The sequence below is a fragment of the Meleagris gallopavo genome, chromosome 8 (genome assembly GCF_905368555.1).
Source record: "Meleagris gallopavo chromosome 8, MGAL_WU_HG_1.1, whole genome shotgun sequence".
Taxonomy (NCBI): Eukaryota; Metazoa; Chordata; class Aves; order Galliformes; family Phasianidae; genus Meleagris; species Meleagris gallopavo.
Genome location: NC_139411.1, coordinates 12625358 through 12645544, shown reverse-complemented (window position 1 = coordinate 12645544; position 20187 = coordinate 12625358). Strand labels below are relative to the sequence as shown.

The window sequence follows — 20187 nt, the reverse complement described above, 5'->3', positions numbered from 1 at the left end:
GTTTTGGGTTGGTTTTTTTTGCATTCATAAACTAATGAGATTACAGTTGAGAGGAACTAAACTGCAATTAATCCAACTTCAGTGAAAGAGTTTAAGTGCATCTCCACAGTAAAAGGCTTAAAAATCTCCCATTAATATGATGAAACTGTTAAAACGAGAGGATTTAGAACCTCGTATTTCCACATAACTAAAAACAATTCTAGTGACATATTGCTCACTCACAGATGCAGTTAACGAACCAAAGTTTTTATCATAAAGATTCCACAGAGTTTAATATATCCTACAACATACTTCAGTTCCTTCAGTTCACGCACAGCATCATTTTTCTGCTTCCTCATGTCATCCAGATTGCGAAGAGCTTCAGCCAAGTCACTCACAGCCCGGTCTCTCTCCCTCCGTAAATTGTCACACAGAGTCCTTCAAAAGCAAAAAAGTAGTTTCACAAGATCTCAGAAAAAAAAAAATACAAAGCAGAAAAAATTACATACTCTAGACTTTATGGAAAAGCTTGTCAGGATAACTGAAACTTTCTTCACCTTTTACAATATTTATTTTTACTGATCTTCTTTAGAACAGAAAAAAATTCCAGTGAAAATATTTTCCCTTAATTCCTTACATGTGCCTAATAACAAGGTAGGTACCCTTTGTCAGATATCCACAAAGGTAAATCATTATTTGAAGGACTATAGGCATATCAAAGTACATCAGGACTAAAACAAGCCTTCATTTGTCATTCGTACGCAGCAGTGCTTATAGGCTCTCTGACATTTACTTAGAGACATGTTATGGTGATAAAAGAACAGACAAAACAAAATGTCTGGTAACATGCTCTCAACTTCAAACAAACAAATCCATTGATAGTTAACGCAGAAGTTCCAACAAGTTCAAAGAAGTGCAAGCAAAATCCAGTAAGTCCTAGAATTTCATTAGCTGCACAGAAGGTATTACAAAAGATCTGTCATGTACCAGCTAACATTTATTTACCGTATACTTTCCCTTTCTGCAACAATCTTATCTCGCTCTTGGAAAGCCCAGTCTCTCCTGCACTTGGCTACTTCTGCTTCCTGGACAGCTTCCTTTAGTTCTTGTGACATAGCCTCGTATTGTTTCCGAAGCATTTCAATTTCTTTGTTTGCTCTTTCTATGTCTAAGGTAGCAGAATCTTGTATCTAGGAATTAAGAAACACAGGTAAGGATTTTAGGCACAACTTTTAGGTATGTATTCACTATTTACTGGGACAACAATTTCCACAAATAAGAATTTCACTTCAAAATAACATCAATGAACATATTATATTTCAGAGGCAACATTCCATGCTTCTATCCTGCTCTGCTTAATACACAAGATCCTTCAAGAATATTTAGGAATTTGATACACTATTATGAATAGTCATAATACAGATTTCCTGCACTAACGTCTGTTAACTGCCCTGGTGCTATGCTCTCCCTCTTTTTATCTACAGAGAGACATATATAGTCTTCATAATAAGAATGTGTACAGAATAAAACATTTACAATCATATTTCATTTAACTTCGTTTATTACGTACTAAAACCAGCTAACATTCTGAACTGGTCACAGGCACGAACACCACACAGTATAGAGGGCATCAAGCCTACCAGCATGTAATAAGCTGCTAAGAAACCAGCTGTGTTACAATATTTTATTGACTTTATGTACTTTCTAATTTAAAAAACTAAACCAAACCAAACAACAAAAAAAAACAAAACCCTGAAGCTTAACATGAAGTGTGACTGTATATTTTTTTGCAAATACAAAGTTCCATCACTATTTCTTAAAGAAGATACATGCACTTATACAAATATGTTCTACAGTGACTCCAGGCAAAGGGAAAAAACACCCAGTATGTCCAGATCTTGTTCAAGTCTCATAAAAGTAACTGATCCTTAATAGCTAAGAAGGAAAAGTCATCAGTAAACAACTGTAATACCTGACGGGCTTGATAATATTCCCTTAATAGATGGTCCCTTTGGATTATAGCTTCTGTTCTCTCTTTCCTGGCAACATCTCTTTCTTCCTTCACTGTCTCTATATCCTTGCAAGCTTGATCAAGCTCCTTCTGGGCCTCAGCTTTGTCCTTCACTTCATGACAGTATTTTTCCAGCAACTCATTCCTCTCACAAATTGCTCGATCTCTTTCCACTAAAGCTGAGTTCAGCTCCTAAAACAAGATCCATTGTTTGCAGCAGGTTAAGCACAGAAGGAATTAGTTCATCTTCTCAACTGCATATACACTGATACCTTAAAATCCTAGAGGGTCTGCAACAAACATTTTGAAAAAGGGAGCAGAATAAGACTGCACTCACATTACATACAAGAAGTATTAGCAAAGAATATTAAGCGTGGTATTACAGGTTTCACAGCACCAGCATGTCTAGCAAATTGATTTGACAGAACGAAGAAGATATACATTAAGTGATATGTGTCTCATGAATGACTTGAGTACATGTACTTCATGTACATATTCAACTGTTGAGGACTAGAAACAAAAAACAGGTATTTTAATGTTTCTATAAAGAGTGAGGGATTGAAACAGTTGAATTTCAGATTTTTAGGTGATCCAACTCTCCAGCAACATTCAGCAAGAGCTACAAAGCAGCCCTTCTACATAAAGACACTCTTTTGAGCTGGAAAGCATTTATATTTTCATTTTAAAAAATTTATCAAAGATTGTTGGCATCTGAAAAGCGAAGGCAGAAAAGGGTCCAATACCTAAAGACAGAAAGGCAAGAAAGGATCATGCCGCATTCTCTACTTTACCCTGTGATTTGCATAGAATAAAATTGAGTATTTAAAGCATAGAAGACAATTATTACATAATTGGTTTTATGTTACAACATCTAATTAAGGCTATTCAAGTTGTTATAACAGTTCTGTAATTGTTTTAAAATAGGTAATTTTGTGCTAAAGCAGCAGGTAAGTTGTAGAATTAATGGTTCAGCTTGTGAATTTTGAAAATATCACTGAATCTCAACACAGAACTCAAGTTTGGGTTTTGAGTTTTTTTGTTGCTCTGTTTGTTTTTGACATGACATCAGTAAAAGCTTCAGTTGCTCAATAAATGAAGAGAGAAATTCCAAACCCATATGGTAGTGCAAACAAATTTCAGTAATGGAAGCAACATTTTGCACAGTTTAACTATTGTGCAACCAAGTACATATGTTAAACTCACACAAAAATATTAAGTCTTTTCTAGCATGCAGCAGAGGGAAAAGTCACCGCAGTATCAAGACAGAAGACCCTTAATTGAAGAAGAATCTAAGGTACTCTAAAATGATTGGGGAAAAAAGCCCAGAACATACTGCCATAGTTTATTCCAGTATGCTTGGTATAAACTATGTGAAGAAGAGTAGCTGTTGCCTCTAGTGGTCAGTAGTAAAATTTCACTTCTGTCTTTTCCTGTGACAACTGCACAGAACTACAACATGTCAGCATAAATCATCTGCCATTTAGCACTGGTAAGAGCAGATACTGTTACGAAACATTACAGTGCTTTGATTTTAATAAAGTTCTAAAATGATAAATAAGCCTTATGTTTGAAGCAAGTTTTTGCATTCGAAATTGATACAACAACCTTATACAGGACAAAACACAACAGCTCTATTAAACAGAAGGGAAGGCTGACTGCCAATAGTTTTGAATTTAGACATTTAATTAGGAAACTGACTGACTCAATCAGTAACTCCTCACAATGAAACAGTCAAAAATAACTCCTCCATTTCAGCAGCTTTTACATTTTTTTCTGGACAAAAGATAAACTAATATACACAAGCTTCATAAAAGGAGCTACATTTAAAGCCTAACTGTTCTACTGCAACCATTTACTGAGTGTGAGGTAATGGCATGTAAAGCTGCTAGACAGCAGAAGGTGTACACTGCACAAAAGGCACAATTTGGCAAGCATCAACCAGTTACATATAGGAAAATCCCACCTACACAGGAACATGTTGTGGGATACTACTTGAAGTGATTACTTGATCGATAACTTTTTTCAACCTTTTCAACACCTGTCTTGTCAGAGCTAGAAAATCCCTTATCCATCAAATGCAATTGCAGCAAGCCACTACAATGTTCCAACACAGGAACATAGCTGATCACAAGCACAAGAGTCACAGCTACAGGAAAGGAAAAACAAGAATGAAAAAAAACCTCATAATTGCGGCATTTTATACAATTTAGCAGAGTTATTTCTGCTTTCTGATGGGCCTGTTCTGGGGAGTGAAGAAAAATGCATGTCTGCAATCTCTCAGCATCTCATTCACCAGTCCTAAGCTCTTTCCATTCTTTTTCAACCAGCCAATCAAGATAGCCATCTTAGTATGAGGGAACAGACATACATGCTTGGAGACTTCCAAGGTGAGCTTGGATAAGGCTTTGGGCAGTCTGATCTAGCTGCAGCACCCTTGTTCATCATAGGGGAGTTGGACTAGATGGCCCTCAGAGGTCCTTTCCAACTCTAAGGAGTCTATGATTCTATCCCTTACTATCTACTCTGATTCCACTGCAATTAATATCAAAATTTTCTATTAGTTTACTAGCTTTGATTAAAGTAGAACAAAACATGATTTAAAACCTCACTCACTGTACAAGTTAAAATGTGTAGCAAGGTAATTTTGAATTCTTAAACCCAGAAATTAGTTATTTTTAAAAACTCTGATGCCATGCATCCACATTAAGTCCCTTAAGAAGAGTGTCATTTAAGATAAAAGCTCCATGCCTTCAATTTTATAAAGAGCACTTTGTTCCCCTGTAACGTTATGGAAGAAAATAAAGGTAAAATGAGATCTACAGGCAATGGAATATATCCACTCGTATCTATTTGATGCTAAATTAAATATTTCTAATAAGAACAGTCAAGTGCTTACATGGCAGCCAAAATGAAACAGAGTAGCAAGCTGTGTTTCAGAAATTTTAGCAGCATTGTTATAATATATTCGTGTTATAAACATTTCAAGAACATATTGCTGAAAGAAGTCCAGGTTTTGCATACTTTAAGGTATACATCAGTTCAAATGAGAACTACTATCTTCAAAAAATCCTTTAATCCTTTAACTGAAAGCACAGCAGGTGTGAAAATGAGTAAAAATATGTCTATCAGTGAAGGCTTTGCATAAATATTGAGACTTTTTATCACATAACATCTTAAGTCAGAGTAAAGGGTATCCAGTGGTTCCTCTGGAGTTTAAAACAATGAATGTTGAGAACTATATTTATTTATTTATTTTTAATAGACATTGTTACTTGCAAAGGTCTGTAAGGTGAACTTAATACAGGAGAGCTTTATAATGAGCAGAAGAAAGTTAAGCCAAGTAAAGAAAAAAATTCAATTGACAGTCTACTCAAACATGGAGCTTAGTAAATTGACAGTAAAATGGGCTGCTATAAGAGAACAGTTGGAGGGGAACATCAGTATGAAATTCCTCTTTGCAACGCAGTTCTATTTTCCATCAATTGGTTATACGTTTCTAACTATAGCATCAGTAATGTATACTTATTTCCCTTCCCCATCAAAACAGTAGCTTAGTACCTGTCTTAAAGCTTCCATCTCTTCACTAGCCACTCGTTTCTCAGAAGAAGTGTTCTTCAGTTTGGACTCTGCAAGCTCCAGCTCTGTTTGAAGCTTATCTACCTCTTTGATTACTTGATCTCTCTCACTCATTATGAGGCGGTATTCATTGAAAACTGAATCCCTTTCTTCCTTGTATTTTTCTGAATCCTTTGCTGCTTTCAGCTGCATTGTTTTGAACCTTGTCACCTCTGACTGTAATCGCTCCATCTCTCTCTGCAACTCTTTGTTTTGGGCTGTGGCGTTGCTTAGTTCCTGCTGTACTGACTCAAATCTAGGAACAAGTAGAAATGTCAGTAAGATACTTATAACTCACTTTCCCTTTTTCATATATTAAGGATTTTGTCAGATAATCAAATGTATCCATAGGTAAAACACAAATTCAGTGGACATCCTAGACAACATACAATGCTGCAAAATATAATTTAGACTAATTATTGCTTTAGGAATATCAGTGTGAAAGGGAGAACCTGTATGAGGAACTGAAACAAAAATTTTTAGAAGTTAGAATTAGTTTTATTATTAAAACAGATTTACAATATTTTTTTAAAAAGAAATGCAAAACATCACCATTTTTTGATAGCACAAGCTTAACGTGGATTTATTGCATTGACTACTGATCATCTTCAAAGGGAATTCCTTCCCCAACATGCATTCCTAGGTACAAGGCAACAAGTGAAACAAACGTAGGAACCGGGGAAAAAAAATACAGAACAACTTCCAGATGCCCAAAAATGTCGTAAGTTTGGTTGGTACAGGACAGATTAGAAGACGACAAAAAAATAAGTTACTGTAAAAACCTAGAACAGTAACTCAAACATCCTTAATAATTTTCACCCACATTCATCTAGTGACAATTGAAAGCTTATGTACTTTATCAATTATGAAGTTTAATTTCTCTATAGTATATATAGTAGCTTTTGTGTTTATACTGACAAAACATTTCTAAAAGTGGAAAAGTAATTCCACATATCAGTTCACAAATAGGCTTAAAAACTGAACTTTTCTCAAGAGCAACATTCTACCATAACAAGAGATTTGGGTTTTCTTGTATGTCTTTTAACAGAAAACTCCCAGTAAAAGCCATTGGTGGAAACACTGTATCCAATCTGAAGGAACTTTCAGGGTCATCTAAATTTGAAGTGCCTGCAAACCTTTGGAATACTTCGTTCTCCATCATACACACACCTCTTCTATTCAAGTGTCATTTTGTGCCTATTCCTGCACGTTGCCTGACCTTTCCCAAGAGAAAGCTGTGAACTCAATTTCATGTATTTCCTCAAAAGTCTCAGTGGATTCACAAGATTGACACCATATTACTGAGGCACCTGCCAGTAATTTCAAAACCATTGCCCTGCTCCTTTTGGGAAATTCTTCTGTTTAAAGAGATCACCAGGACAGGAGTTCTAGTATTACAAACTATATTTCTATTTTCTTTTCAGAACAGCGAACATGAAGATAAAGAAGAATATACAATACTACAATAGATACAACAAGGACATAGCACAAATCTAAAATAGAAATTATTCCAAACAACCTCATTGCCATTGAGAACCCACATTATTGCTGGAACAAGCTGCCCAGAGAGGTCGTGGATGCCCTGTCCCTGGGGGTGTTCAAGGCCAGGCTGGACGAGGCCCTGGGCAGCCTAGTCTAGTATCAAATTTGGAGCTTGGTGGACCTGCCTGTAGCAGGAGTGTTTGGAACTTGATGATTCTTGAGGTCCCCTCCAACCCAAGCCACTCTATGATTTTATGATTCTATAATATTTGAAAAATATTTGGGGTCAAATCAAGAACTACACAGAGAATACAGGGGAGAGGGGAAGGGAAAAGACTTAATGCAACATTTTTCAAACAAAGAAAATGATATCAATAAGAAAGAAAAAAAAAAACAACACAACAAGCATGCTGGCATGTCCTTTATGAAAGAGATCAGAGGGATGAAGGAAAGTCTCTGCCTCACAATGCTATTCTAATAATTTTAATAATTCTATTATATTTATATATATTTATGTAATTCCGTTTATATATTTATATATAAAAACTGAGAAAACTTGAAAAAAAAGTTCTAGCTGAAATATTGTTGTCCTAGCTGACCTTGCAAAGCCTCCTTAGGAGGAAATACGGGCAGCTGGATCAAATTCTCATAGATGCCTTCCATAGGGAAAAATCCAACTGCAACTGGACTTCGTAACTTGAATGGGATATAAGTACTGGGATTTTGCAGCAGTAAGCATACCTTTCTAAGTAGCAACCAAGGTGCTCTGTTTTGTCTTAAACACAATTGCAAACTGTGGGCAGATCTGAGTACCACAGCTCTCATTCAAAATGAAGAGGGACATCAAAAGTGAGGTTTGGCACATTGGAATTAGACAGACAGTTCCACCTGCAGTTTTACCTGCATCATCATTCATCAGCTAAATTCACCAGATAGAGCTTTCTATGCCATTATTGAGACAATTTCACAGATGCAAGAAAAATAAAAGGCTGAAACTGTCATGATATTCTTTAAGGCCAAAGACTCACTCAAAATGAGATTTGGGACACCATTTAAGTCTTGCTCTTTCTGCTCTCATTAAACAAAATTGATTTACAGTTGGCATTAATAAAAGAAAATGGTAGTACTGCAATTTATGATCCACTCATCTTTAAAATGAAAGCTTATTGAGTCTGATTTTCTGAAAAGTACATACACCTGAAACACATATTAAAAATTTTTGCTCAGCCAAACAAATGCAGTTTTGATTATGCAAAAATGATATAAAGAATAAGACAGTAAAGCCTGAATTTCTGTAACTAGCAACCAGTAAAAAGAAGTCCAGATCCAAAGATAACTAAAAGGTATAAATTCTTTAAGTCCAACCTTATTAACTCAATTGAATCATTGGTTCATAGGAATAAGGATATCAAGCCTGAAATTCCTAAAACTGACCTTTGCTCAACATCAAACTAACTTTTTTTCTGAAGAAAAAACACCTAAGCCACAGTCATAATACAAATAGGTTGAGCTCCACCATGGTTCTGGTGTTTCCTGCAGTACATATGTAAGACTTTTTCTCACTTTCCAGAATCCATGCCAGTCTAAGTTACACAACGACTTCTTTTATCTTACTATATCTTCTAACTTATTAGAAAGATTAGAATTGCATACATGCTATGCACATGTATAGCATCTATGCTCAATTCAATATTTTTAAATACAATCTGTCTACAAAAGTGGTAAACAACACTTTCTTGGATTTGGCCTGTGGCAGATTGGCAGTGAAAACATTCTCCACATCTACAGATGTTCTTTAGATTCTTAATGACTGTTAGCCAAGACCACAGGCCTAATATCAAGCTGGAGCAGAGAGAAGTTAAGTATGGTGTGATACTGTTTGTGTCCTTCTGCTTCGGCATCTGTGCTGCTCTCAATCACAACATCTTCCCACTGGGCTGAGACACACAGATGCCTCCAGTGAATTCTGCTGCAAGGCTTAAGCTCTGTCTCAAGAGTCCCCCGTGGTCTGAAAGTCTTATGTCACAAACAGTTAACTTGAGAATATCTTCACTAGCTAAGCATCTTTTGGAAATTAAATATACTTTTTTCCAAATAACATCCCCTTCATATCTTCTATGCTGTTCTAGAAATTCTTTTATACAAGCTTACACATATCACCAAGAGAAAATACTAGAATTTCTTCCGCAGTGAAAATAAGATGCAATGTTAAGATTGTTACTGCCTCCACAGCATATCCAAATATGAAAAAAAGATATGAAAAAAAAACTATACCTTCTGAGAGAGGACGAATATTGCTGTTGAAAATGTATTGCTGTGTCCCTTTGCTTCATTAGCATGTCAATCTGTTTCTGAAGACGTCTGTTCTCCTCCTCAGCCTGCTCTAGGCGACTGAGATCTGTATTGTGACTTGCTATCTTCTCATTGTAACGCTTTCTTAAGGCATCATAATCCTTCTTCACACCCTCTAGCTTGTCCATTGCTGTATCGTAGAGCTTATTTAATATCTCTGATGACCCATTTTGCTTCATAACCTAAAAAAAAAAAAGAGAAACTTTAAGTCTTGCATGTAGAGAGAAATGCATGCTTTTTCACATCTCATTAGGCATATGAAGATCATCTACTCTTACTTCGTAAGAGTAAAATTTTAGTAATTTTAAAATTACTGTCTCCACAGCAAAAGAAGTCTTTATTTAAGCAACACTTCGCCAATGTACTGATGAAATCTCTGTATTAAAATAATCTTGAGACTCCTAAAAACCGACAGTATCAGAAATAAACCTTATTTTTAATCAGCCCAATACTTTTATCAATAATGATAAAACAAAAATACACTCTGCAATTTTAATAACTGTTCTTTTCAGTGATTAAGAAAGAATAGAGCCCCCACTTTAGCGTTACTGCTACTCTAACCATCACTACATCATCTGCTTAATGTTAACTGAAAAAAAAATCTGCTTTATCACAAGTTAGTGAAACTCTCTAATTGTAATTGCTATCAGCGAATAGTAAACCCACATTGTTTTTAAACTTTTTTTTTTTTTTTTAAAGTTTCAGAACGAGGTTAATTGCTATTTGACGACCAAGATAACGGTTGCAATTTAGGAAATGACCAAGAGGTGGCACTCATGACAGACTACCTCTATGCTCAGGGAACAACTCATTTAAAACTCGAAGAGAATGAAATCTAAATTAGACACATATAGGCATTTATTCTAGTATTTATACAATACTTAATCTGAAAACTGCCTACAAACATTCATGCTTGAAAAGCTATTCAAACAATATTAATAGGGACACAAAATCCACTTTAACATGCAAATTCTGACCAGAAAATTAGTTTTAAATTAATTTCCATTGAACAAAGAATTGTGCTGTAAATGGCAACGTTTATTATAAATGACTTGCAACAACAACAAACTCTTGAACTTCAGAAAATCTAGTCCTTTTAATATCAAAGGGCAAAAAATGTGCACAAAATGAGGATTTTTTTTTTATTTTTATTTTTTACATGCCATACTGGTTTTCTCCTCTTTCTGTAATTTAAATTGAAATCTAGATTTGATGGAGTAGTAGGAAGAAATAGGGTGGCTTGATAAATAGAGGTGTCAGGAGTTTACATAATCCTAACATTAGCCCATAAATCTATGTCCTTTAATGTCTGAAAATATGAGTTCTATCAAAAGTTCAAAACAAACACATAACAACCACTCCACACTAAATCAAACACATTTCAACTACCAGACTTGGTTTTTTAGCCATCTGCTCCAGAGCTGTGTTAGCATAATTTCAATACAAAGTTGGAAATGATTTTCCCTGCCATGTACATAGATACCAGATCACTGTCACTTCCAGGTACCTTTGGCTCTTCATTTTTTTCTTACATTCAGAGCAAGGATACAGTAGCTGGGACATCTGCAGAGCAGAAACAGTTGCCACTGTGCAGCCTGCCCACTTGGTGTGCCCTGCTCACTGCCCACAGGTAGCACAGACCTGTTTTTACTGTCAGAAAAACACTTCTGTGCACAGACAAGAGAAGAGGTAACATTCATTAGCCTGATGCTGGTCTCCTTTAACTAAGTGTTCACAAAGCAATCCAGGAACAGAACTGAGCTTTAGGGAATTCCACACACACAGACATGCTCTCGTCAGTTTCAGTAGCACAAGCCACACAGAGCTGGAGGCATTGTTAGCTAGCATGAGTCAGTGAACCATTTAGAGAAGATAAATATGCCAATATTGCTTCTTATTCAAGAACACACTATTATTCTGTATAATAAAATGTAAGCATATGTAAAGTGTAAGTATATGTTAATTTACATTGTACTCGTGAGTACTCCTTTCCTGATGATTAGTTCCCAAAAAAAGTTTGAGAATGAAGTTCTTGAGAATCCAAACAGAAACAAGCCTCTTCTCACTGCCTAAAGCATACATGCATTGTCTTTTTGTCAAAAACACACTAAACAATTCAAGAAGGACAGCTATACCAGAAGTTTGATGGAAGTAAGCACAAACTTGCTAAAAGAGATTTCACAGAGGCAGAAAGAAATGCTATAAGCAGGAAACAGAGCAATAAGAAGGTCTCCTATTCAAAATCCCAGTGTGAGAAAAAGTAAATAGTCCCAGCTGGACCAAGGAAGACAACTACAAGAAACAGTGTGAGCAGCAGGAACATAAGCTGAGCAGCTCCTAAACAGCAAATCAATGACAAACTAGGAGTAATTCAATCAAAAGTTTGTGCTCTCCAAGGCCAATGAGATGCTGTTTTGATACAGCCTGAAGATGAAACAAGACGTCAGAGTTAACAACAAAAATAGAATTAGACTAATACAGATGAGAAATGACACCGACAAGATAAGGATCTTGGCACCCCTTCAAGACAACATGATTCACTTTGACATGCTGAGAAATGGAGCTACACAGCTTTCTCATTGAGAGTAACACACATACTTTAAAGTTTTAATCATGATGTTGTTGACATGAGACTGAATTTCTTTAAATAAATGTTTAAAATGATGCTTCAACCTCCCTTTGTGCTGACAGACAGTTTCAGATTTAGACAATCTGAAAACACAACAACCTTCTCTTGGAGGTTTCACACCTCTGCTTTACAGCCTGACAAGCTGATGCACAGAACAATTACTCCATTTGCCCAGGTTAACACAGCAAACTATTCTTGCTGCACAGAACATAATCCACATTCTGATCAATTCACCAAACCACAACAGAACTCTAAAGATGAAAACCTGAGAGGATTGGGCCACAAGGAAATGCAGATCGTCATTCCTCTTTGCATTAGCCCTCAAATATCTCCTAAGGCACTACTCAGCACAGAAAGCTTGTTTTGACCTTTGCACCTCCTACCCTAGCAAATGATTATTTTTGTTTACAAAGGTTTTACTTCTAATGTTTGACTTGTAAGTTTGTCCTGTGAATCAGAATTTACACACACTCAAATAGGATATTCTATTTAGCTGTTCCAAATGTTAGTGTAACTATTTTAACTATTCTGGTTGAGAACCATGGACCTGACAGCATCAGTCACTAATGACTACTCCCCTTAGCTTTCCTTCTTCAGAATACACAAGCAACTTTGCTGTTGAGAGTTTTTTGTTTCAAGTTCATAAACATTACAGAATCATAGCATGGCCAGGGTTGGAAGGGACCTCAAGGATAATGAATCTCTAACTCCCCTGCCACAGGCAGGGCCACCAACCTCCACGTTTAATACTAGACCAGGCTGCCCAGGGCCCCATCAATCTGGCCTTGAACACCTTTAGGGACAGGGCATCCACAACCTCTCTGGGCAGCCTGTTCCAGCACCTCACCACTCTCATAGTAAAAAACTTCCCCCTGACATCCAACTTAAATCTCCCCTCCCTCAACTTAAAACCATTTCCCCTTGCTCTGCTGTTATCTATTCTTTCAAAGAGTTGACTCCCCTCCTGTTTGTAGGCTCCCTTTAGGCACTGAAAGGCTGCAATTAGGTCCCATTGCAGCCTTATCTTCTCCAAGCTGAACAAGCCCAGCTCCCTCAGCCTGTCTTCATAGGTGATGTGCTCCAGCCTGCTGATCATTTTTGTGGCTCTCCTCTGGACCTGCTCCAACAGCTCTCTGTCTTTCTTGTACTGGGGGCTCCAGACCTGGACACAGTACTCCAGATGGGGCCTCACAAGAGCAGAGTAGAGAGGAACAATCACCTCTTTGTCCCTGCTGGCCACCCCTCTTCTGATGGAGCCCAGGATAACATTTGCCTTCCAAGCCGCAAGAGCACACTGCTGGTTCATGTTAAGTTTTTCTTCTATCAAGACTCCTAGACCCTTCTACACAGGGCTGCTCTCAAGGACATTAATTGACCTATAGCTTTGTCCTAACGCAATAGCATCTGAGAATCTAAATAACCAATCTTCGCTACTTCCCTTAAAATTTGTCAGTAAAGAAAAATGTCACTCTTTTTTTTTGTGTGACACATAGCAAAAAAAAAACTGAACAAAAAAAAAGCACAGCATCCAAGTTTAAAACTAGTCGTGTCCCATACATTAATCCAATACCATAGCCCTTTTTCAATCACTTTGCAACTTCAAACTAGGTCTTTGATGCCTCCCCTATCAACTTAAAAATATCACATTACATATGATCTTCATCATGCAAACTCTTTTCTTCTCTGCATCAAAATCTCTTCATGCTACTTAATATTCTATATCCCCTGTTCTTTCTCCAGCTAGGTATAGAAAAAATTTAATTCAAATTCACATTCATCCCTAGTAACAGGTATGGCTTTTTTTTTTAGACTCACGAGACATAAAATGTAGCAATGCTACATGTTTATTTTTCTAGACTTATTTGTCAAAGAAAAAAAATTAATGTATTCTTCTAGCACACACATTACAAGCTGTAACTTACCTGCTGCTGCTGGCTGCGTAGGTCTGTTATCTCTTTCTGATCCTCATCGTGAAGCCTTTTCATTTCCTCACACGACTGCTGGAGATGATTATGTTCTCTCACCAACTGCGTGTTTTTCCTCTTCAGGGTATCCATGTCCTCCTTTAGCTGTGACTGGTCACTCAGCAGTCGACTGTGCAATGTGCTGTTGTGGCACAGAAAAACACACATGGGGAGATAAATTTGCCCACAGTGTTCTAACTAGTTTCAAGTAAGAGCTCGCTACCTAGAAAGCAGATCAAACTAACTCAATTCTTCAAATTTGAGAATTACAAGAACCAGAAAAATCAGAGAAGAACATAAAAATAGCAAACTACATTTTCTCTCCAATTACCTTCTGCTCTCAAACCTGACTATTGGATTGTAATTGCAAGTCAACAACCAGGCTTTCTTTGTCTACATCTCCCCAAGCTATCAGGGATTTCTACCTCCAAAATAAAACAGATAGTCCATATTTTTATCATTTCAAATAGTCCTGAATTATTTTTATCAGATGTACGCAAACATTAATCTTGCAATTAGAGTGGAATAACAGAGCAAGAAATCATTTATTTACCATAATTTAATATGGTACAATTTAATTCTAGTTGGTAAATTGCTTCTTACAGCTTTACTAATACTTACTGATAAAAATCAGCCTCTTTTGCTGCTTCTTCACACCTTTTTAATGTCTTAGTATGTTGATTCTGCAAGGATTGTAGGTCTGACATGGCCTTCATGCACTGAATCTTCAGTCTTTCATAGTCATGATTAGGTTTTGGACTAGGCCTAGAAAGGAAAAAGTATTTTTGAAGTTAAATAAATATTACCACACAGCTGAGGCCTTTGCTGCATTTTAAAATTCGTATACTATTTGAACCACAGAATCATAGAATCGAAGGGGTTGGACGGAACCTCCAGAGATCGAGTCCAACCCCCCTGCCAAAGCAGGTTCCCTACACCAGGTCGCACAAGTAGGTGTCCAGGTGGGTCTTGAACATCTCCAGAGGAGGAGACTCCACAACCTCCCTGAGCAGCCCGCTCCAGTGCTCCATCACCCTCACCATAAAGTTGTTCTTGCACACATTTGTGCAGAACTTCCTATGCTGCAGTCTCTGGCCATTTCCCCTTGTCCTGTCTCCACACACTGCTGAGAAGAGTCTAGCCTTGCCACTCTGCCCCCCACACCTTAGATATTTATAGATTTGGATCAGATCCTCTCTCAGTCTTCTTTTCTCAAGGCTAAACAGACCCAGTTCACTTAGCCTTTCAACCAATGTTTTCAAAGCAGTAACTGACACTTGTCTGGATTTTGTGATGCAGTTCAACATTAAGCTGTTGTGATCTTACTTACACAAGTATCAGTAACTACATGGATTTGAATGGACTGCTTTGTTTTCAGTTTGTTTTTTTTCCTGACTTCTGGTCAGCAATACGGTTCCCTTAGTGCACACGCATCTTTTTCTTGCTAAAATGTAGGCCCTTGGAAGAGCAGCGTAGAATATACCGCCTTGACAGTGCAGACTTTTTGTTTCCTGTAGATGAGCTAGAGTGCAGGAAGCTACTGGCAGCAGTGTTGTTTGTTTCTCAGTGTAGGCTGACATTTATATTTACCTGCGCGATATTTTTAGAGTTCAACAATACATGAAATATACATGTAATTCATGCTAGAGATGCCAAACAAGCTCTAACCATAGCTTTGAGAGAGACTCAACAGTTATTTCTTGGAGAAACTTCTTCCAATGAAATATTTTGCAGGGAAGTGGATTTGATTAACTTAATATGAGTTTATGTTAACGGGTCTCAGTAAGCTTAAAGCTGCTTAACTTAAACCTAAGAATTAAATGTGTTTCACTTAATGTTGTCATTTTTAATGACTGTTGGACAGATAGTGTCAACTTTCAAAAACCTCACTCTGAAGTCTAATTTAAATCAATACTTGGATTTTCAGTGATTCTGTCAATGGTGCAAACATCTCAAATAGAGTTCTACTACTGCTAATTAGAATTATATTTTAAAAGGGAAACTAACACTACAGTAGTTATGGTAATATACTTGTAAGACTGTATGAATGAAGTATTTCTTTCTATACCCAGAAACAGATAGTGAATTAAAAAACAATATAATAGAAAAAAGACATTCCTGAAGACTTGTCTTGAAAATTGAGTTTCTTTATATGAATTTGTATTTTAATTGTTACTGAAGTATGTCAGTAAAAGAAAGAATTGACAGGTTCTTTTTTCCCCCCTTCTTCCTGGAGAAAGGGGCAAAAGAGGAATTTCAAGACCTTATTACTGAGCAGCTCAAATACAACCAAGTTTCTAAAAAGTACCTTCACACCTTGCAGACATATGCTAAGCACCTGTGAGTCAGATGTGACTGCTATGTGTTTTCTTATGACTCTCAGCACTGCAGCCATGCAGAACCATTTTTACTTCAGTTCAGCTGCCAGATGAATTTCAGTTCCAGAATCCAAGCTGCTGTTCTTGTATGAAGCTAAAAGAGTTCTGGTTACTTCTAAAGCAGAGCTTACAGCCATTTTGGAGAGAGTATGGTGGCAAGAAAAGGAGACAGGGCAATCTGTGCAACAGTGGATTAAATGTGATATGAGATTGAACAAATTAGACATCAATTAATTTTTCTCTTTTTTTTTTTTCCTTCAATTGTTTGTTAGAGGTACAGGACCCAGGAGAAGACGCACAGACAGCTGCAAGAAACTTCATTTTGAAAGTAGAAAATACAGTGGTGAAAAAGCAAGGAAGCATAATCCTGCTAAATCCAGGTTTTAAACTTTATGATTTATGAATTATTTTCTAACATAAATGCATCAAATACACTGGATACACTTTCTAGACATTATCTGTGTTGGTCAATTGCCAGACAGAATAGAAGTGTTGCTCTGAAAGTCATGCCTCATATTTTATTATGTTGGACCACAATGTCAGAGGTGGATGTTGATGGTATGGCAGTAAAGGCTGAACCTTCCCATCAATATTCCACTACATTTGTGACAGATGGCAACAGATGGACAGTCTGACAGAATAGCACTTGATGTGGAAGTGTGAATGAAGCAAAGGTGTGTCATTGAATTCCTCCATGCAGAATAAAAAGCATCCTTTGACATTCATTGACACTTGCTGAATGTTTCTGGAGACCAAACATTGGATGTGAGCACAGTGAGGCCATCAGTGGCACATTTCAACAGCAGTGACAGTGGGTCACTTCCAATGGTGCAGATTTTTATGAGTGCAGCATGCAGGCTTTTGTTCATTGCTGGTGAAAATGCATAGCTAATAGTGTTGAAAAAGAGTGTTTTGTAGCTGATAATTTGCTTTATTGTGCTCCGTATCCATTGTAGTTTCCATGAATCTACATAGGAGGCATTACTATCAAGAGAACTACATATACAGAGTGCACTTGACCACAATAAGTAATTTGGTCAAAGCTCTGCTTTAGTACTAAAACACATGTATGCATACAGTCATTCACATGTGACTCAAGCACAGCATGAGCAATCCTACTCCTGTCCAACAGAGTAACACATGCTACTCTGATTTAGCTCATCACAATCCAATTCTGTGGTTCCTCTTCCATTACTCTAGGACATAACTAGATTTGAAAAACAGCTCTCAATTTTGCAACTACCTTCCTTCTCAGCCAGCACAACCCAGCCTACAAACATTTTGCCAGCCACAGCTATTTCTAAGCATGCCACCATGATTTGCTGAGATTTGCCTCTGTAGCACCTGTGTTTGAGAGAACCACTGTGATAGTACAATGTCTTTTAGGGCTGCAAAAATCACCACCTAAATGGTGGTCTTTCACATTTCACAACTCAGAGTGGCAGTGTTGGTGCTTTGACTACTAGAAAGCTAACGATGTTTTTTGTATGAAGAAAGTACAAAATACCATCAAGTTTTCATAAAGCAAAGTAGCATATCTATATGAGAGTAATGATTTTTTATTTTACTAAAGGGAAAAAAAAAGTCAGCTAGTAACCTTTGTTCATTTTCCGGCCATCAAATATTTAATTTTTTGGAAGGCAGCATCCTCCATTTTATATAAACCATCCAAACACTGTCCAAAAATAATGTTTATTTTTATGAGTTTTCTTTAAGCTGTAAACTTTTATATTTCCTGCAACATACAAATCTTAGCATTAGCAAAAGATTGATTTGACAATTAAAGAGAAAACTAGGGCAAGCTAGAGCACAGCTCATCAGAACTTCATTAATAGTATCCGGGATTATAAAGAACAACTTTAAGCTGTAAAATCCTCAATGCCTAAGCTCTAGTGGCTTCACATAAGAAGAATCTCTGTTCGAGTAAGAAATAAACCAAAGCTCTGTCAAAGATGTTGATATTTGACAACCTTTTTCTCTCATCACCGCAACACTTACAGACCCTCAAGATAGAACACAAAGCTCCCCCATCCCTGAAGTAGTCTTTCCAACAACCTCAGGATGAGAAGGCTGGAACAGTCAGCTAAGGAGTAAATAATAAAGCACACAGATTCTCTCATCTTCAGTTCACTGGCTTGAATCTTGAGACCTCTCCTATGGACAAAATTTCAATTAATCACCACTTCAAAGCAGCAAACACTTCAGCCACTGTCTTCCACCTCCTCCCGTAACTAGCAACTAGCTTGTTTTCTTCTCTCAAGATTGATTCAAGTCCTATTCCCCTCAATCCCACACCAAAATTGCTGTAAAAAGCAGGAACGTGCATTCCACATGCAGCTCTGAAACCTCTATGTGGTCACTCTACATATACGTCACCACATTGTATGTACCTCAAAAGCAACATAAACACACTGCAATATTATTACTACTTTACAAGCAAGAAACAAGATACTTGAAAGTTAATGAAGACTAAGTTGAAATGTCCACTTTTTTTTTTTTTTTTTTTATTTACCTGCAGTCATCAAAAGTTGATCCAGGAGATGAAAGTGCAAGTCGCTTGCGCAGCTCATCCCTCTCCCGAGTTACCTGTCGGAGCTGAAATAATATTGTCTCCAGCTTCTCACTCATCTGTCTTGTGTCTGATACAGGTGGTGGAGATGATGCTTTACCAGTTGTACCTGACCAAGAGACAATGAACTGACAGTCAGAGAATTCCTCAAAAGAACACTTCACTGAAATAATACTAATTTAAAAAAAAAAAAAAACAACTATTTTTTTTTTTTTTTAAACAGATTCTTGTTCAAAAACAAATAATTCAAGTTTTCATCAGTGAGTTGACACAAGAAAAACTCAATTCAGTCAGACTTTACATTAGCAGACCGGCCTCATTCGTGTTGCAAGTAATGAGTAGGTCCCTTGCTACAAACTATCATCCAAGAGGTGACAACTGATGGGCAAACTAGGAAGAATTACCCATAGGGTTTGCCTAGAAAAAAGGCAAGACATCTTCGGACCCGTAACTGCAAAGACCTCAAACAACAGTGACAAAAAAGTCTTACATAAAAGGTCATTTCCAGTGAAGTATCAGGTTCCATGCTTAAAGAAAAAAATATATATAAAGAAGAAAAAATACACTTATATCAACTTACCTCAGTGACAGTAGACAAACTGTTACAGCAGAGGGACTCCTCTCCTGATCCTTTAATCTTATAGATATACTTCATAGATATACTACAGCTAGCTTGACTTTTTTTTTTTCCCCAGGAAAATTCTGTTTTCACACACTGCAACTTATCAGTCATGCATGCAAAGATTTGACTTGGCAGCAAATTGGGAGAGCCAGGCTTCACTTTTAATAACACTGGTTAAAGTGAGCACGTTACAGTTACTGCAACTGGACAGTACATGCAGGATCTCATCACTATCACCATCATGTTCATCAGAGATAAACATTAATGCCCCACTGTCTCTTTGGTATCTCATATCAATACAAACAGATTCATCCACAAAATGCAAAAATTCCCTCCAGTTTTTAACTAGAACTTCCTGTTCTTAAGTTTCCACAGCAAACTAACTTCAGGACTAGGGCTAACATACACAGAGCATCCAGTATAATAGGATCCCTGTTCCTATTCCCTTCAGCTGTTAATATAATTGTGTAACAAGAATTTCTGAGCACAGACTTTTCTTTTATTCTAACTATTGCATAGCTAGAATAATGCATACAAATGCTTCGATAGTTAAAAATTGCAGGAACATTCCACATTCTGTAGAAAG

General features: G+C 37.0%; 1 protein-coding gene across 2 annotated transcripts in view; it reads right to left on the bottom strand.

Annotated features, from left to right (window-relative positions):
- The window catches only part of DLG5 (discs large MAGUK scaffold protein 5), a 98341-nt gene that overhangs the window by 29077 nt on the left and 49077 nt on the right, over positions 1-20187 (bottom strand). For both annotated transcript variants that reach the window (XM_085229046.1, XM_085229045.1), the window contains exons 3-10: positions 18923-19088; positions 14654-14797; positions 13991-14174; positions 9362-9621; positions 5549-5861; positions 1952-2182; positions 985-1169; positions 292-417 (exon numbers count right to left, since the gene is read on the bottom strand). In XM_085229046.1, the coding sequence (XP_085085172.1) occupies positions 292-417; positions 985-1169; positions 1952-2182; positions 5549-5861; positions 9362-9621; positions 13991-14174; positions 14654-14797; positions 18923-19088 (1609 nt within the window). The remainder of the gene's footprint in view (positions 1-291; positions 418-984; positions 1170-1951; positions 2183-5548; positions 5862-9361; positions 9622-13990; positions 14175-14653; positions 14798-18922; positions 19089-20187) is intronic.